This window comes from Sciurus vulgaris, assembly GCF_902686455.1.
Source record: "Sciurus vulgaris genome assembly, chromosome: 7".
Classification (NCBI taxonomy): domain Eukaryota; kingdom Metazoa; phylum Chordata; class Mammalia; order Rodentia; family Sciuridae; genus Sciurus; species Sciurus vulgaris.
Genome location: NC_136467.1, coordinates 36,353,032 through 36,373,140, shown reverse-complemented (window position 1 = coordinate 36,373,140; position 20,109 = coordinate 36,353,032). Strand labels below are relative to the sequence as shown.

At 31.5% G+C, this 20,109-nt stretch overlaps 1 protein-coding gene across 1 annotated transcript in view; it reads left to right on the top strand.

Annotated features, from left to right (window-relative positions):
- Positions 1-20,109, top strand: part of LAMA2 (laminin subunit alpha 2) — a 620,167-nt gene that overhangs the window by 236,914 nt on the left and 363,144 nt on the right. The window contains exons 8-10 of the mRNA XM_079148222.1: positions 1,635-1,813; positions 10,122-10,221; positions 14,014-14,174. Of these exons, the coding sequence (XP_079004348.1) occupies positions 1,635-1,813; positions 10,122-10,221; positions 14,014-14,174 (440 nt within the window). The remainder of the gene's footprint in view (positions 1-1,634; positions 1,814-10,121; positions 10,222-14,013; positions 14,175-20,109) is intronic.

The window sequence follows — 20,109 nt, the reverse complement described above, 5'->3', positions numbered from 1 at the left end:
TATCATTATTATTCAAGTGCTACAACTACTGCTACTAACTTTCATTGAAATGAGTAGTTAGTAGTCTGGCATTCTTCTAAGTATTTTGCATTTGCAAAACAACTGTTTGAATACCAAAATGACACTAAGATTTGAATTTTCTCCTTAAAGTCATTTCACTGACAAACGAAGCAAATTTACAATTACAGACCATACCCTGGTAACTCCCAATATGTATGTAATGTTATTTAATGGAGAAACCTGGGAACAGTGTAACTGTTAACAGTTAACAGGGACCTGAGGTATGCCTCCATTCAGGAAGCAACCAGGACCATAGGTAGTGTCCTGACTGCAGAGATGTGTATGTTAGAAGACGTATATGTTAATAGGGGAAAAACAAGACACTTCATTGTTAGTAAAATTTAACAGTTCAGAACACTGTATAAATGGCCCTGCATTCTTATATAAAAATAAAATTGAGCTGTATACCTTTGTGCACACCTGTACACACACACACACACACACACACAAACACACACACACACACACACACACCAAGTTAAGGACAGATAAAAAAACTCAACATCTGAGGTAGGAAGAAAGGAAGAATACTGTACAAATTATCTTTCTCCAGTTACCATCCTGATAGAAATTCCACATGACTTTTGAAGACTTGGTCCTTTCTGGGGAAAGTGATTTTTCACTCCTTTGATTTCCTATAATGTAACATGAGAAATACTAGGAGGATGAAGAGCAGGACAAATCAATTGAGAACTTATTTATAAGGCATCATTCTAATGATTTTACATGCATTATCTCACTCAATGCTTTTAAATATCCGTATCTGGTAATTACTATCGACCATCCCATTTTTATATGGAAACTGAGTCTTAGTGAAATTAAGAAGTTCCCCACATCACATGACTAGTAATTAGAGGAGAGGACACACAGATCCAGCACTGCCTGGTTCTCTCATTTTGTCCTGATTACTTGGCACCTACCTTGTATCTTATATCATTTGCCTGGTAGAATGTGAAGGGCTTATGGCCCTGGTGAGCAGTGTAGATTCTGGAATCTAACTTCAGAATTTGATTTCCAATACTACTTATGTTATCTCTTATAGGTTTCTATACTTATCTGTGACTTGGGTTCCTAATATATGAAAAGATTTATTTTGATTAAAATCCACTGTAATAAACATAAAACAATTAGAAAAGAATCTAGCATATTTAAAAAGTAAGTTTTAGTTGTTTCTAGTAGTAAAGGAAAGGAATGTTCTTTTTTACTCATAGGGTCTAACTCTGAGATTCATATATGGTAATTATTCATTACAGATGACCTGGTTGTTAATCATTCAATGCTATCATTCAATAATTTATAATTTGTTATAATAGGAAATTGTAGGCTAAATTATATGAACCTGTTTCACTTTTGTAAATCAAGAGTCAGTAAAATATTAGAAGTTTCATATGATTCAGCTTGTATTTTGATCATTTCATATTTCATTAAAACATGAACTTATTAATATATCCATTAAATCCAAACACTTTCTAAATATGTTTGTGTATGTATGATAAATGTACAACATAAAATACTTTTTAAATATGTCTGAAACCTGAAATTAATGTTTTCTAATTTATTGTTTTCTAATGTAGCATGCAATTGTCATGGAAAAGCTGAAGAGTGCTATTATGATGAAAATGTTGCCAGAAGAAATCTGAGTTTAAATATACATGGAAAATACATTGGAGGGGGTGTGTGCATTAATTGCACACAAAACACTGCTGGTATAAACTGTGAGACATGTATTGATGGCTTCTTCAGACCCAAAGGGGTAAAGTATGCTTTTATGTCATAGAGTTTATATTTGCTTTTTCATATTAAGACATGTTATGCAGAAAAATAATCTTGATAGAATCTCAAAAAGATTGGACTTCAAATTTTAAAAGGTGACCAAAACTTTTCATCATTGAAAGTGATATAAATTTTTAATCACTCTAGAAAATTCCATTGTGCCTCATTCCAGTCAATACTTACCCACAGAAAACTATTCAAATTTTTATTTTTTAAGTAGTTTTCTTTTTTAATTAGTGTCTTGTGGATGTACATAATGGTGAGATTCGCTATGGTATATTCATGTATGTAAATGGAAAGTTAGTCAGTCATGCCACTGACTTGCCCTATCCCATCCCTTCTCCCTTCCTTTCATTCCCCTTTGTCTACTCCTCTGATCTTGTTTCTATTCTTTTTTAACTCCCCCTTATTTTGGATTAGCTTCTGTATATCAGAGTAAACTTTCAACCTTTGATTTTTGGGGGGCTGGCTTATTTCACTTCGGATGATAGTCTCCAGTTCCATCCATTTACCAACAAATGCCATAAAAACATTATTCTATATATCTGAGTAATACTCCATTGTGTGTGCACACTTTAATATATATATCACATTTTATTTATCCGTTCATCTGTTTGGAGAACTAAGTTGATTCCATAGCTTAGCTATTGTGAATTGTGTTGCTATAAACATTGATGTGGCTTCATCACTGTAGTATGCTGATTTGAAATTCTTTGGATATGTACTGAGGAATGGGATAGCTGGGTCATATGATGGTTCCATTCCAAGTTTTCTGAGGAATCTCCTTATTGCTTTTCATAGTGGTTGCACCAATTTGCAGTATCGTTTTCCCCACATCCTCACCAACATTTTTTGTTATTTGTATTCTTGAAAATTGACATTCTGACTGGAGTGAGATGAAATTTCAGTGTAGTTTTAATATGCATTTCTCTAATTGCTAGAGCTGTTGAACATTTTGTCATACAGTTGTTGACCCTTTGTATTTCTTCTTTTGAGATCTGTCTATTTAGTTCCTTTGCCCATTTGTTGATTGGGTTATTTCTTTTTTTTCCTGCTAAGTTTTTTGAGCTTTTTGTATATCCTGGCTATTAATGGTCTATCTGAGGAGCAGGTGCTAAAGATTTTCTCCCATTCTGTAGGCTCTCTCTTCATGCTCTTGATTTTTTCCTTTGCTCTGAGGGAACTTTTTGATGCCATCCCATTTATTGATTTTCGATTTTACTTCTTGTGCTTTAGGAAGCTTGTTAAAAAAAAGTCAGTTCCTGAGCTGACATGTTGGAGAGTTGGGCCTACATTTTCTTCTGGCATGTGCAGGGTTTCTGATCTAATTCCCAGGCCTTCGATTCACTTTGAATTGAGTTTTGTGCAGGGTTAGTGATATGGGTTAGATATCATTCTACTTCATTTCTGTTCATTCTACTTTATTCTATTTCATTCTTATGACTCTCCAGTTTTCCCAGCACCATTTGTTAAAAAAGCTAGGTTTTCTCCAATATATATTTTTGGCACCTTTTTTGAGTATGAGAGAACTGTATTTATGTGGGTTTTTCTCTGTGTGTTCTATTCTATTCCATTGGTCTTCATGCCTGTCTTTTGGTGCCAGTACCATGCTGTTTTTGTTTTAGCTCTGTAGTATAATTTGAGGTCTGGTATAAAATATTGGCAAACTGCATACAAAAAACATCAAAAAGATAGCATACTACGATCAAGTGAGATTCATCCCAGGGACTCAAGTTTGGTTCAACATAAGGAAATCAATAACTGCAATGTACCACATAAACAGACTTAAAGACAAGAATCACATGATTATCTCAATAGATTCAAAGAAAGCATTTGACAAAGTACAATACCCATTCATGTTTAAACCACTAAAAACTAGGGATAGAAGGAACATACCTCACACTGTAAAGGAAATATATGACAAACCCAAGGCCAATATTATTCTGAATGGAGAAAAACTAAAAGCATTTCCTGGGGGAAAAAAAAAAAAAGGAACAAGTCATGAATGTTCTTCATATAGTCCTTGAAACTTTTAGCCAGAACATAAGGCATAAGAAGGAAATTAAAGGATATGAATAGGAAAAGAAAAGTTCAAATTATCTGTTTTGCAAATACTTGATCCTATATTTAAAAGACCAAAAAAACTCTACCAGAAGACTTCTAGAGAGCTGGAGTTGTGGCTCAATGGTGCAGCACTTGCCTAGCACATGTGAGGCACTGGGTTCCATCCTCCACACCACATAAAAATAAACAAACAAAATTAAAAAATTAAAAAGAAATTTAAAAAACAACTTCTAGAGCTCATAAATGAATTTAGCAAGGTAACAGGATACTACAAAAGCAACACTCAAAAATCAATAATATTCCTATACGCTAACAATGAATCTGCTGAAAAAGAAATTAGGAAAATTATATAACTTTATTACAGAGTTTTTGTTTTATAATAAAGAGTTATTAGATTTTATCAAATGCTTTTCTGTATCTATTGAAATAAATCTAATTTTTTTCTCCTTCTATGTAGTCAATTTGCATTGATTTCTAAAATATTGAGCCAACTTTGTATTTGTAGGTTGAATCCCACCTGGTTATGAAATATAGTTTTTATATATGAGATGATTTTACTTAATTAGGAATTTTTGTGTTTTTGTACAAGGCATATTGGCCTATATTTTTTTGTTTTTTTAAAGCCTTTATCAGCTTTTTGAATTTGGCATATACTGTTCTCACAAAATGAATTGGGACATGCTTCCTCTTTCTATGATTTTGAAAATGACTTGTATAAGATTGAAATTAATTGTTTTAAAATGTTTCATATATTTTTAGAACAGAATTCCCTAGCAAAACTAACTGCTTGTTTTCTTTGTAGAAAAGAGTTTTGTGATGAAATTAATTTTTATTGGTGTAAAGCTACATAGATTTTGTATTTTTTCCATGGGTCAGTTTTTGATACATTGAATTTTTCCAAGTATTTATTAATTTCATATAAGTAGTCAACTTTTGTCATAAAATATTTTTTATTTCATATTCCCTTGTCCTTCTTAAATTCTAGAGTATGTATAGTGATACCACATTCTTAATTCCTAAAATTTTTAATTTTTAATTTTTCTCCTTTTGTACTGATGACTTACGGTAGGGGTTTATCAGTTTTCTTAATGTTTTCAAAAAAACATTTTACCTTTCACTATAGTTATTGATTTTTATTTTTACATTAATCATCCCTCTAACCTGTTTTAGGTTTAAATATTTCATTATTTTACTACCTATCAACGAGAAAACTTATTTTTGAGCCTTTTTTAATTATAATATACATATTTAGATATTAATTTCCTTCTATTAAGTACTTTAAGTTTCTTCCCATAATTTCAAAAATGCTTTATATTCATTATTATTTATTTAAAATAATTTCTAATTCTTTTTATGATTTCTTTTTAATTTAATTTCCAAACTAGTTGTTTGATTTCCAAATATTTAATCTTTCTGAGGTATCATATATTTATTGAGCTCTATACTGAATATCTTATTGTCTGAGAATGTAGTCACTAAGATGTCAAACTCTAGAAGTTTATTGACTCTTATTTGTAGTTCAATACATGGTCTCTTGTATGTGCACCTGAGAAGGTTTGTTCTGATGTTTTTTGACTGCCGCACATATAGATTTATCCAATTTATGCTTATGGAGTCCTGCCTTTTCATCTTGTTACTATTTCTACATGTACTTTGAAGTACTGTTATTAGGTAGATTCACATTTCAAATTTTTTATATCTTTATATTTTATATCTTATAAGTAGACATTTTAATGATTATGAAGATTTCCACTTAATCAGGTAAAACTTTTGGTCATAAAATCAACTTTGTCTCCAATTACTGAAGCTACAACAGCTTTCTTATGCTTACTTTCTATTTATATATTTTTGACTTTTTTACTTTCAACCTATTGGTATCTTCATTTAAAAGTAGATTGCTGTATAACTAAAAAGAACCAATAAAAAATGAGTTTCTGCTTACCAAAAAATAGTAGCTTGCTTATAAATAATTATATAGGTAGGTGTTTTTATCATGGCAATTGCACTTTTTAAATTGTTTAGTCCATGTGTATAACATAATTAATATTATGGTTGGGTTTTGCTATGTGGTTTTTGTCTCACAAACTTCTTAGCCCACCTTTTTCCTGTCTTCTTTTGTGTTAAAAAACTATTTTTTGGTATTCTACTTTATTTCTTCTATCATCTTTTTAGCTCTAACCTTGTGTATTATCTCTTCTTAAGTTCATGCTATAGTATTGCAATACATATACTCTTAAATTATCATTATCTGTTCAGAGTAACTAATATGATACTTCACATACAATTAGAAAACCTCTGCAATAGTATAGTTCAATCTGTATCTCTCTTTGGGGCTCTTGTTTTCCTATATTGCTTGTAAACCCCAGTACGATGTTATAATTTTGGTTTCGGTTCACTTTTTAGAAAAGAAATGAAGAAAAAATAATTTTACAAATACACACACACACACACACACACACACACACACACATATATACAAATACACACATGTATATATACATGTGCTATTTATAGTAACCTTCAATTCTACTTTGTCAATTTGCCCTTTGCCCCAGTAACTTCCTCTCTAGAACTACTAGTCATAAATTCTCTTTTTATTTTAAATCTGAAAATATCTTTACTTTTGTCATAGGTATAGAAATGTTTTGTTTTTCAGAACTTTAATGGTAGTACCACTAATTTCTGGGTTTCATTGTGGTTTTTTTGACAATGCAGTCATCCTTTGTATCTTTGTTCTACATATAATACTTCTTTAATGCACTAGCTGATTTCAAGATGTTCTTTTTTATATTTCTCTTTCAACAGTTTTGCCATGTATTAAAAAACCTTGGCCTGTAGACTAAATCTGGCCCATGGCCTATTTGTGTATGACCTGCAAGCAAATAATTGTTTTAAATTTATAAAAATTTATTAGAAAAGGAAGGGTCAGGAAAAAGATGAGGGCAAGGAAGAGGAGAAAGAAAGAACTTAAATGGCTTATAAAACCTACATTTTGCTGTCTGTCTCCTTGCAGCAAAAATTTTTCAACCTCACACTGTGATGTGCTCATGTTCAGATTTCTTTGTGCTTATGGCTTCGTTTATTTTGCTTATTGGAACTATAAAAATGAGATTTTTATTCCACATTTAGGATATTTTAGGTCATTAGTTCTTTAAAAAATAAAGACTTATTCTTTCTCTTTTACTTCTAGGACTCCATCTGCATACATTTGGGTTGCTTAATTGTATCCTATAGGTCACTGATGCCAATTTCTTAAAAAAATTATCTTTCCCTGTTCTTCAGATTCGATAGTTTGATGTGTATGATGTTATGCCACTAGATTGTCCACTTTTTCTCCTGCCATTTCTAATTGGCATTAAGTATATCCAGTAAATTTTAAAATTGAGATATTTACTTTTCAGCTCTCTGGAATGTTTATGTTTCTTCTAGTTTCTGTTTCTCTGCTAAAATATTCGGTGTATTCACTCATTGTAAACATCATTTCTTTTATGTTGGATATATTTTCAGTACCTGTGTTGACTTCTTGCATGTTAATTTCAATACCTGGGTCATCTCAAGGTCCACTTTTATTAACTTTTTTTTCTTAAATAGTGATCATTTTTTTGTTACTTTTCAGACTTAATAATTTATAGCACATTTTGGATCATACCATGTAAAGACCCTAGGCATTGTTATCTTCCTCTGAAGATTTTCAGTTGAATCCTAGTTGGTAGTCAATGCATCAAATGACACCTGGAAGTTGTGAGGCTTATTTTTACACTTTGGTGAGATTAATGGAATGCTCAAGGTGTTCATCTAACTGTGTTGATTTAAACTCCAGTTTCTGATTATTTTATGCTGTGCAGTACCTGAAAATTGGTCAGGTGATTCGGCTTTCCAGTCATTACTTTCTACTAAATTTCTTGGCATTTCTTACATCATCCTCAATGATGGATTAGTTAAGCATTTGCGGGGTCTTGATATACAGATTTAAGTTCTGTCCCTCTGTTAACATGGATCTCCTTCAGTAGTTTTTTTTTTTTTTTTTTTCCCTTTAAAACATCACATCCTTCTAGTTTTGGCCTGTTTTTAATTATTCTCACAGTTCCGCAAGATTCAAAACTATCCTCTGATTGTGTGTTGTCCCATGTAAGACCCCACCATAATTGGAACTAGAAGGTTGATCAAGTTTTTATTATAAATCAAGTGATGACTCTACCCCTAGAGTTTGGTACTTTGATACCTATAAAAGTACTTATGCTAAACTGAATTTTTTAAAAATACATATTTTGGAAGCATTTACTATTTGGGTAGAAACCTGTGAAGCTATGGAGAGAAAAGTTGGTGTATTGAAACTTACCAGTAATTTATCTCTGTGATCATCTTAAAATTGTCTTAAATTTGATTTTAGATTTATCTACTAAAATATACACATTTTATTTGTATATTCATATATTTTGCATATGAAATACAAATAAGAGTGTTAACTTAAAAGGCCAATTAGTAATAAGAATTATTACTTTAATAAAATTAAAAATCTGGGTAAAGTAGATGTGTTTATAGATTCTCATAGGTTATATGATTTCCTGGACAATCTGATTCATGTATGTTTTCCAAATTTTCATAAGACATGATAATGAATTAGAAGGACTTAGTTTACTAAAGCTCATCATTGAGATCATAAATCATACTTATGAGTCTAAATTTTATCCAATAGAAATTTTTTGTAATAATACAATATAAAGGTGTGCTTTGTTTTGTTTCGTTTTACTGTCCTGACAGTTCCTCTCAATAGAAAGCACTATCTCAAATTATTTACTCATATACTCTTGTTCTAGCTCCAGTTTGAATGTCCCTTTTTTTTTTGAGAACATTATTTGACTTTATTGTGTTATGGTACTATCCTTCCTCTTTTCTCAATAAGGTTCTGTTTGTGAGTCTTTTTTATCACTTAGTATATTTTCTTTAGCCAGTGTCTTTCAGATCTGTAACTCCTGTAATGTCATTCCAGGCAGAGACCATGACTCTTGTCTGTGCTATGCAGTTCTTATTTCATAATGGGGGAATGAATGAATGAGTCTAGAGCAAACAATGATTTTGAAATTGCTCTGTAATCTTAGCTGATTCATATTCAATCACATTAGTAAACAACTCTCATTTTAACATGCTGATTTATATTAGCAAATGAGTTTCCACCAATAAATTAAGCTTAGTTATAAATGTATAGGAAAGATATATTTTATTGGAGGAAAATATTTACATAGATGTATGTATATTTAGTAGCATTTCCATATTTTCTTGACAACTAGTTTAGGTGTTTTTATTCTTTTCTTATTCCATCTGGAAAACAAATGTTTCTCATATTGTATATGAATGTGGTCTCGGTTTGTTTAATTAAAATATTCTAACAGGAAAAGCTAGTGGTTATATTAATCATTTAATGCATGCCAGATTCTTATGAGATGTTTTATATATTATTCCTTTTAATTTTGATTTATATAACATCACTGTAGTTGTTTTTATTACCCTCCTATTACAAGAAAGTAAATAAATTTCACAAGGTTTCACAGTCAGTAAGTGGTCACACTGGGATATAAGCTCAAGTTTTCCTAATTACACAGTCCACATTGTTTCCTCTCAGGTTATGCAGATTTCCAGAATTCCAAATTTAAATATTTAATACTGTCTTTTTTTAACACCAAATATAAATTTTGATTTAATTAATAATGCCATGATCATCATCAAAAAAATTTCTTGAAATACAAGCTGTGGAAAAACCTTTACATTGCCAAATTTGAACTGTTGCAATTAAAAACAAAACAATCAAGAAGCCCTCATTATGGAATATATATTACAGTATACCCCATAAATGTCATGTTATTTTTCTTTGTCGTGATGATGATACTGTGGTGATAAAAGAGATGAATCCTTAAATGTCTAGCTTTTAAAGATTTTTTCTGGGATTTCCTCTACAAAATTCAGTAAAGGATAAAAAGATGATATTTTATGGTAAAATGTTCATAACTGCTGAGTATAAGTAACAAATAAGTGTATTATATCTTCTTTACGGATAGAGTTAGAAGAACTTAACTTTAGAAATGGCAAGTATACTAATTTCTTGTAATTTTTCTCAAAATAATTAATTCTGTATTATTGAAACTAATTTGTCCTTTAAAGTTGTTGAAATGAAAATTATTGGTGTTTTTATTACAAATGATGAAAAACATTTTTAATATTTTTGTTAGGTATCACCAAATTATCCAAGACCATGCCAACCTTGTCATTGTGATCCTGTTGGTTCCCTGACTGAAGTTTGTGTCAAGGATGAAAAATACGCTCGCCGAGGTGAGAGCCGCAGAGAGCCACTGTTCTCAGGAAGGCACAGGAAAGGCCAGACTCAATCATTTTCAGAATGGCTTGCAGTAAATTCAACTCACATGATGCACATTCTTCAATTTATCAATGAATCAGTTTTCCCTCCAAGGACCAGTTTTTCATCGTCTCAAAAATTAGTTTTAATGTGTAATTATCATCCTTTAAAAGCAAGATGAGTTTAATCATTTGTTTAAATATATATTTATATATGGACAAATATATTTATGTATATGTATGCACATATATTTGTGAATACACACACATGCAGAGTTATGTGTCCCTTAACAATGGGCATAAATTCTGAGAAAGTTGGCATTAGGTGATTTTGTTGTTGTGTAAAAGTCATAGAACTTACTTATACAAACTAAAACTTTATCAGACAATATAATATTATGGAACCACTAAATCAATAGTATGTGGTCTATCCTTGGCCAAAATGACATGCAGTGCATGACTCTGTGTGAGTGTGTGTTTGTGTGTGTGTGTGTGCGCGTGTGTGTGTGTGTATGCTTCAATGTGAAGAAAATAAAGGATATCATAGAGTGAAATGTAAGCAATAATACAGAACACAAGAAGTGTACATAAAGAGGTATAAAAGGTAGTAGTCATGAGTCAAAGGAAAGAGACTGATATTCATTTAAGCCAAATACGTAGGGCAATAAAATTCACAATGAACTCCAAACATCAAGAAATCAAATGCCAACCTAACTCCTTAATATAAAATGTTTGGGAGCTACTTCTAGGGCAGTCATTTGCCAAGTTTAAGTGGCAAATTCATAAAATGTATCTGGAGACTGTTTCTTTATATCTCAAAGAGTGAATTCTTATCTTCTTTGGAAAGACTGAAATAAATCATGGATACAATGCAGGTTTTTTTCCTCTAATGACTTTAGGGTAAAAAGACTTGCAGTGTTTCTCTGTACAGTTTAGCCTACCTGCTTTCTGTATAGAACTGCAAGTTTATCTAGTTAAGCATTATATAGGCAGTCTTAAATCTTCAAGGATTAAAAACTGATATGTTTTAATATTTAGATAACATTTATGAAGTTGGTAACAACTAAATCACATTATATTCAGCAATATCATTTAGAACCCCTTATCTTTTTATAAGTGTATCATTGTCATAAAGTTATTTTTAAAAGTAGGAAAATAACTGGTAATTCAGCAGAAATACTGGTATTAACATTGGGCATTGCTTTATCATAATGAATAGGGATTTTATATAATGCTTCCTTTTACTTTACATGAGTTTTTTTTTTTTTTTTCCCCAATCACTAAAGCCTTCTCTGAAATCTGGTTTGAACACCTAAATAATGTATTAGAACATGGTTGTACCATAATTACTTACACACTCAACTTCATATAGACATTTTTTCCAATTAGTTTGTGTTATACTCAATGATTTAATGAATACCATTGTATATAATTAATTTGAAATCATTTCAGGACAATATATGGTACAATAAGTGATTTAAAAGGAAAGGAATAAAATAACTGGCAATAGTGTCCTCATTGATCTCCTTACCTCCAATCTTCTTTCAAAATTTAACCATATTGAGCTTTTTCTCCTATTCAGTTCCTGTAAGTTAATTCCAGTATCTAAACAATATTCTTACAAGTACTCTTGTCAATATAACATATTCCATATTGATTCCATATGAAAATGCAATGAAATGTTTCGTTATGCCACCTCCCTCCTATTCACTATCCATATGTGTGTGTGTGTGTGTGTGTGTGTTGCTGGGGATTGAACCCAGGGTCTTGTGCTTGCAAGGTACAAGTAGCTCCATTATTTTAAATAGGAAGCTTAAATATTTCATAATCTGTTAAATTTCGACTCTTACCTTGAGGTCCTACAATGACGGATCAGAAAAGTACTATCCTTACACTCTGCCTGGCAAGGTCTGTCAGTTACATATTTATCCTTTCAAAGATTTTACCAAGTTATATTTGACTTTAGAGCAGTAATTAATTCTTTTTAAAATGTAAGTATAATCAAGATTGGTATTATTATCATCATATGCATATTATTCAATACAGACCTAAGTTGTAAAATTTGTCACATACTTGTAATATACTTCACCTTGGTCTGATTTCATGATCTCTTTAGGAACAAGTCCAAGATGGAGTCTAATGCTTTGAACTACTTTATCAAATTATGTTACCAGGCAGTAAAAGAAAATATATTACACTGTCTTATTGGCATTAATTTGACTACTAATAAAATACAAATGTTTCTTTTGTGAATTATCCCTTTCCTTTATTTTCTGTCAGTGTAAGGTAGTTTTTAAGATTTTTAAGAGTTCTTTAAATATTAAAAATAATATGTCCTGTTATAAACAATTTCTGTATCTCATATTGTTAAGAATTTCTAACATACAGTACTTAAATAATTTTTATATACACAGTTCTGAAAATTCAGATAATCTTCTTTAGCTATAATAATGACACTGTGAGATTATGTTTTGGATGTTTTTCTATTGGATTTCTAACTAGTCTTTATAATTTTAAAGCTATTGTATTCCCACATTAGATGGATGTATTTATTTTCTTCATTTATCTGGTTTAATTTTCTAATACCTAATTTATTAATCTATCTGGAAATGATTTGGTACATTTTATAAGAAAAGTTTCCATTCATATTGTTTTTGAATAATCTCTTTTACTTTCCTGATATTAATATTATCTCTCTAAACATATTAACTATCTTTACATTCTGTATATATGAGTAGTGCTCATTCTGCAGTTTATTTTTTCTACTCACTCTTAATCATAGGAGTTTCATTTTCCAACATATTTCATAAGTACATGTGTGTTGGTGTTGTGACCTGTGTATGTGCATGCATGTGTATGTTTCCGAGTTTGCCCTCTCAGAAACCTTGAATTTATGAGATTCTCTGATAAGCTGGGATTTTTTTGTTATTGTTATTATTGCTTTTTTCCTCTCCTCCTTTTCTTTCTTTTTTTTTTTTTTTTTTGGCATGGACTATATTTTATTAATTTGCTCTTCACTTTTGTGAATTTTGAAGGCCTATTACTTGTACATATTTGTTTTGCATTTTTCTATTTTTCTAATCAAAGATGTGAACAGCAGGCAACATTACTGATGGTATTACTGTAGAAGTTTCTAAGGGCATTCATGGGGAGAAAAATTATCTTTTCTTTTTCTCTGTATAAAAAAGGAATTTTAAAATGCATTTATATCTCTCTTCTATTTATACTTACGTCCAAAATATCCATTTCCATGAATACTTCCATTGTTTTTTTCAGTAATATGACCATGGCATTGTCCTTAGACCATCACTCTTAAATTGTTGTCTTAAGTACCATATTTTCATTGCCAAGGCTTTTGCCCATCTTGTGTTAGTGTGATGGGGCAGGTTTTATGATACATCAGGATGCACAAGTTAGTGCTTGTCCTTCCCAATGCAGTTTCGTTAGCTTTAGAATTTGTGGAAATTACTCCCTGATCATTGTTATAATTTTTCTGAAGCCTTGGTAGATGGTTTATGTAGTAAATAGTTTGAGAGTTCATCTGTTTCTCATTCTTAATCTCTTGAAAGTTATCTAGAAGTTGCATATTATCATAAACATAGCAAACTTCCATTTAAACTCTGTACCCTTTAGCTATAACTTTATTGATGTACAGCAAGAATCTGCTTGTGTCAAAATCAGCTTCTAAAGATTACTATCAGTAAAACTTTGAGAATGAAATTATGCATTTGTTTTAAAAATATTGATATGTGGTGCCTCTTCCCTTAGGTCTGGCACCTGGATCCTGTCATTGCAAAACTGGCTTTGGAGGAGTGAGCTGTGATCGGTGTGCCAGGGGCTACATGGGCTACCCTAACTGCAAACCCTGTAACTGCAGTAGCTCAGGGAGCACAAATGAAGACCCTTGTTTTGGTCCCTGCAACTGCAAGGTACATAGATTATTCCAGTAATGTTCCACGGTCAAGACAGAGGTGATTTTCCTTGGCTTCTCTGTTACGTCTGCTGGCATTAAGCGATTGTAACAACTTCTCCTGTAAACATCCTACATCTATTCTATATGTGGTACTTCTGTAAGTGTCCTTAAATGCTTACCAGTTTTACTGCAGCAAGATATTTATGAGTCACTTGTCATTTGTCTGAAAACTAGAAATATACGTAGGATAAATCACCTTAACAGTCTGTGTCATTTTATAACAAAAGGCTTCCCCCATTGCCCTTCTCTCTGATAATTTTAAAGTACTCTACGCAGCACTAGAAATAGCAGTCCTTTAAAACTACAATACACTCATATCTATATTTTTGCCTATAATTCTGAAACTATTTCTATCAAGGGTTTCATTCTGGATTTTTAAATAATCCTCTGAATTTTGAACCCAGATAGGTCTTTATATTCTCACCGTATTCAGCTGTTCTGTTTAATTACCAAAAGTATAAGAAGACCTAGTGGAATTGATTAAAGACTCAATATTTTCTCCCAAGAGTACTTTTAGAAATGCAATTTTATTTGTTGTACATGCTCAGCTAATAGCTCATCATGTACACTCCAAGGGATACATTACACCTGCAGCTTATACCCATAGAAGAAACAGAGGGGCATGCTCAAATCTGAAATAAGATAGATTTACATTATCTATAGTAATCATCTTCATAATGTTCTGATCAGGGTATAGCTATGTTAGTTCAGAGAGTGAGCAATTCTTTTAAAAAGTTACCTTGACATAATGATACAAGAATGAAAATTATTTCTTTTTTCATTGTTTTCAATCATAGATGGAGTCTTACTAAAAATCCATCTTTTACTAGTTTATTGGTCTTTTCAAGAAAACTGTAAAATATCACATGGTAATAGCTGGTAGATGTATATCCATGTATTTTATATATAAACATTAAGCCATAAAATACTAGAAGTACTAGACAGTAAGTGGTTGAAATATTAGTTTTAATATTAATATTAGTAGCAAATATTCATTTTAACACTAAGTATATATGTTTTGAAAAGCATATCTAAAATATAAAGCTAAAAATTATAATGGTTGTATAGAAAGTATCTATTTTATCAGGGGCAATTTAGGTGTCTATCTTGGGCTATTGAACTTAGACCACTTGGATGACTTGCTGTCCACTCAAGTAAGCAGAAGTCCATGAGGCCATGGTAAAGAGTTGTCATGTACTGGAATATAGTAAATTTTCTAGATTTAGTACATTTCACTCCAATGTTATCTGAAATGAAAAATTGCTCTCATAGACCAAGGTTGGATAGCAGCCTGTGAGTGATTGCTTGCTTAAGGACACTTCCCCTGTCCATCCTGAATGTTTTGGGGGACCATCCTCCAGGCTTTTAGTGCCTCTTCACTGATACGTACCAAAACAAATTTTGTGTGTGCTTTATTTTATTTTTCCAAAACTTCACAGAAATCTCTAACCTCTACCACTTGCTCAAATAAACGACAGGTAAAGCTAAGCTTAAAATCGAAGAGAAATTTCGTACATCTGTAGCATACAAGAAATTAAACAGGAAAAAGAAAATGGAAGCATTTTATACACCTGCAATTTACAGACTGATGGTCTGGGGTGCTCAAGGAAAGAGCCAGGAAAGTGAGGGAGGCAGGCTGCATTTCGTTCATTTTCATTGGGAAATCCATCAGGCAGGCTGGAATAAGAGAGCTGCAGTGTTAGAGAGCTCCCAGGGAAAGCTCCTTGAACTGCATGTGCCAGCTCTCTGCCCGACTTAATGTTGTACTGAGAAGTGATTACCATCCTAATAAGAAAAATGCCTCCCACGAAGACACTTCAAGCTCTGTGCAGACAATTAAAATGCACAATAAATAGCAATTAAGAAATCATAAAAGAGATTGAAAAATTAAGTAAATGGCATCATTAAAAGAAATGTCTTTCAACCATATGATATTTTAAATAAGAGACTCTCAGTTCTGCTAAAATCTTGTAGAAATCAAATTTTATAAAATATCTACATAATTATGTAGATCACAGACTACATGTTCTAGCAAATGAATTAGATCACAAAAATATATCATAACAATTATACCACAATGTATTATAATGAAGTCTATCACAATGTACATGCAACATACTATAATTAAGGCCCTATAGCCCCTTCTTTACAAGAATAATAAAAAGCTAAGTATTTCAGCAAACTACACATACAGTTTGAATACTGAAAGGAACACTTATTAATGTAGAAAGGAAAATGATATTTCCTTCTGTTTCTTGAAAACATGATTTGTCACAGTGTGTCAACTGATCATTAAAACAGCATGGACCAAGAAGCTATTTAAGAAGCAAAATATTATTGGAGACATAAATTCAAATAAATTATAGATTTTTGACTGAATAAGAAGACTATATATGTGTGTATTCATATGAATACACTATTGATATCAAAGTTAGAAATGTTGAATAAGTATTTATAAATAGAATAAAACTTACTTGTAAAATAATGTCTCCATTAATATCATCTCCAATGTGAATATTAACTAAGAAATATTTCCACTTATGTCCCTATACTATAATATAATGAGAATTTTTCATAATTTTCATTAGAAAGAAATATCTCACTAAAGTATGAAGATATTTTATGAAAATGCTTCTTTATGAAGTCTTGAGAATAAATGTTTTTTCTACTGTGAATTTTAATTAACTGACACTTTAAATGCCAGACTGAGTTTGCGTGAATGCCGCCCTTCCCATTTCTGCTATTTTAAACACATAGATATGCTCCATAAACTTAGCAAATAAATTTTAAAACATTTAGATTCATTAAAGAAAGGGACATTTCTAGGCATCAGACCAAGGAAGGAAATCGAAATTGAGCATAAGTTCAAGCAAAACTCAGCAATGAGTGAGTGGGAGGTATGAGGCTAGTCTCAATAGTAAGATGGTAACTAAAGTTTGGGGGTTTAAAGCCCTCAATAGGACTTGACAGTAAGATTTGGACCCATAGATGGAAAATGGAACCGAATAAACATAAGCGGGAACTCTGGCAATGCTTTCTGACACCGAAAAGGGGACTAGAAAACTCTGCCTGCAAACCCGGAGAGGCAGTTTTCTTTAGGATTCTGGGTGGTGAAAAATTAGTGCCTATCTCCAGACCTGAGTGCCACATGGGAATGGAGTCAATCTTTTTCTCCCTTATACGACTGAATTCTCCAATAAATCAAGCAAGTGGTTTTCCCACAGGAAAAAGAAAACAGCTTCAACTAAAAATGAGTTCACCATAAAGCAGCACAGTGCACAAGAGGAAAATAACTACAAAAGGAAATTGGTAGCCACGAATAGCAGAATATTTGTACACTAAAATCTAGAAAGCATAGTATGAAAGAAATCATATAATCATAAAACATGTAACCGCATTTTGTCATGTAAATCATAAAACTAAAAATATGTTAAAATGTACCATCATGAAGATGTGATTTTAAGATTAAAGAATAAACAAATAAGGACTAGAAAAAAATAACATATAATAGGATCCTATCTTAAAATACAAGAATAAACTAGTTTAGAAAAAAATTTTAACATATATACTCAATGAAAATGAAAATTCAGTCAATAGGTATTTTAATCAGCCTTTCTTTGCTGTGACTAAAATACCCAGGAAGAAAAACTTAGAGCAGGAAATATTTATTTTGGCTCAAACCTTATTTGGGTATCAGAGGTTCAGTCAATGGTGGGTAAAGTCTATGCAGGCCCAAGATGAGACAGAACATCATGGCACATGGGTGTGATGCAGGAATGCTGGGAAGCTCATGGCAGCCACCAGGAAGCAGAGGGAGAGAGAGCAGAGTGGGGAACAGGCTATAGTGGAGGAGAACCCTTCCAGGGCAGGCCCCAGTGACCTACCCCTTCCAGCCACACCCCGCCTGCCTACAAAGTACCACCCAGTCAAAGTAGGTTAAACTGATCCAATCATTTTACCTCTGAGCATTCCTACATTAACACAGGAGCTTTTGGGTGATACCCCATATCCAAACCATAACAATAGTTTAAGTAAGATATTAGGTGCTACTAGATAGAGAGTAGGAAATGTCTGGAAGAAGTTGCCTACAAAGTAGTATAGGGAGGTACAGAAATGATTGAAATGAAAGAGAAGATTGACAGGATGACAGTGTTCAACCTAATTTTAGCAGGGATTGCCAGAGAAAAGAGCAGATAATATTGAGTAGAAACAATATTCAAGAAATGATATTCAAGAAGCAATATTCAAGAAATAGCAAAGGAGAAAAGAGTAGTCAACAAAGAAAACCATACATCCTAAATTTGAAGAAATTAAACAAGAAACCCACCAGCAAGGCTCATAGAGAAAACCCAACAACCAGCAGGACAAAGAGGAAAATACTAAAATTAGACATGAATATATTGATTTGTGAATATTTACCACTAATATGCCTTCACTGAAAGAAATGCTAAATGAAATATGTACTTCAGTAAAAAGAATGTTAAACCCAGAAGCGTTCTATTAGATTTCAGGATACAGGTATCAACCTATAAAAAACTGTAGCATTTTCTTCACTATAGTAACAAAAATATTTATAATAGCAACACAAGCTTTGTGATACCTAGAGTTGTTTTAAAAATAGAGATAATTTTTAAAGTTCATTGAAGAATGTAAAATAAAATGTTAAATGTTAGAGATAGTTGATAGTACCAAACACCAGTGAAAATCTGGGGAAATAGAAATGTTTACCATTGCTAATGTTAAGGTGGATTATTACCACAATTTAGGAAAACAATGTGACATTATCTAGGATCTTTGAGATGACAAAATCCTGTCATCCAGGACTCCGCATTTAAACATTTACCCTTAACAAACCTCTTAACTATATGTTCAAATAAGTTTATAAAAGATGTTCAGTATAAACCTATTTGCTATAACAAAGAGAACAAAAATATCCAAATATCCAGATATAGCTAAAATAAGTTGTGTAGATGACCCTTTGTATCTGTGGGTTCCACATCCCCAGATTCAAACAACTGCATATTGAAAATATTTGAAAAATATTGTACTGAACATGTACAGACGTTTTCTTGTAATTATCCCTAAACAATATAATTACTTCTATTGCATTACATTGTATTAGGATTTATAAGTAATTCAGAGGTTTATAATATATAGAAGATTGTGCATAGATTATATGCAAATGCTTCATGAGCTTATATAAGGTGTTTGAACATCACTAGATTGTGGTATCTTATAATCAATCCCCTACAGATAAGAATGAACAATGAGTGTTCATTTAATCTGATAAAAGAAACAGTTAAAGTTAATGAAATAAGTCTGCATGTAAAAACATTGATGAATTTTAGAAACTTCAGATAAAGAAAACAAATGCCATGAAGTTATTATTTATGTAAAGTTGTAAAACAAAATAATTATATATTTTTGTGGACACTAGAGAAAGAAAACACAACAGGACTTAGATGAGGTTCAACCTTCTACTTAAAAATATATCTGAAGCACGCATGTAAAAAATGTAAACCTTGATTACCTTTAGGTTGTGGGTCATGCATATTATTTTACATGTAATTTTATAATACTTTAAAATAATTGACAATTTAAAATTTCTATAATTAAAAGTAAAAAGAATTCTAGATTTAAAAGGAGGTAAATGAAATTCTTAATACAACTAATATCAACCACAGTATTACTTTAACACATAGGATTTCTTTTGTACCCTTGTTTGGACAATAATATTAAAGAACATTATCCTCATTTTATTTTCAAATATGAAAACAACAATAACTCAAGACAAAAATAATCTGTAAAGTTTTATACATTATTATAAATTTTGAAATTTCTGTCTCTTCTGAATTACAAGCCCATCTCAGACAGCTCAATCTACTGAATAG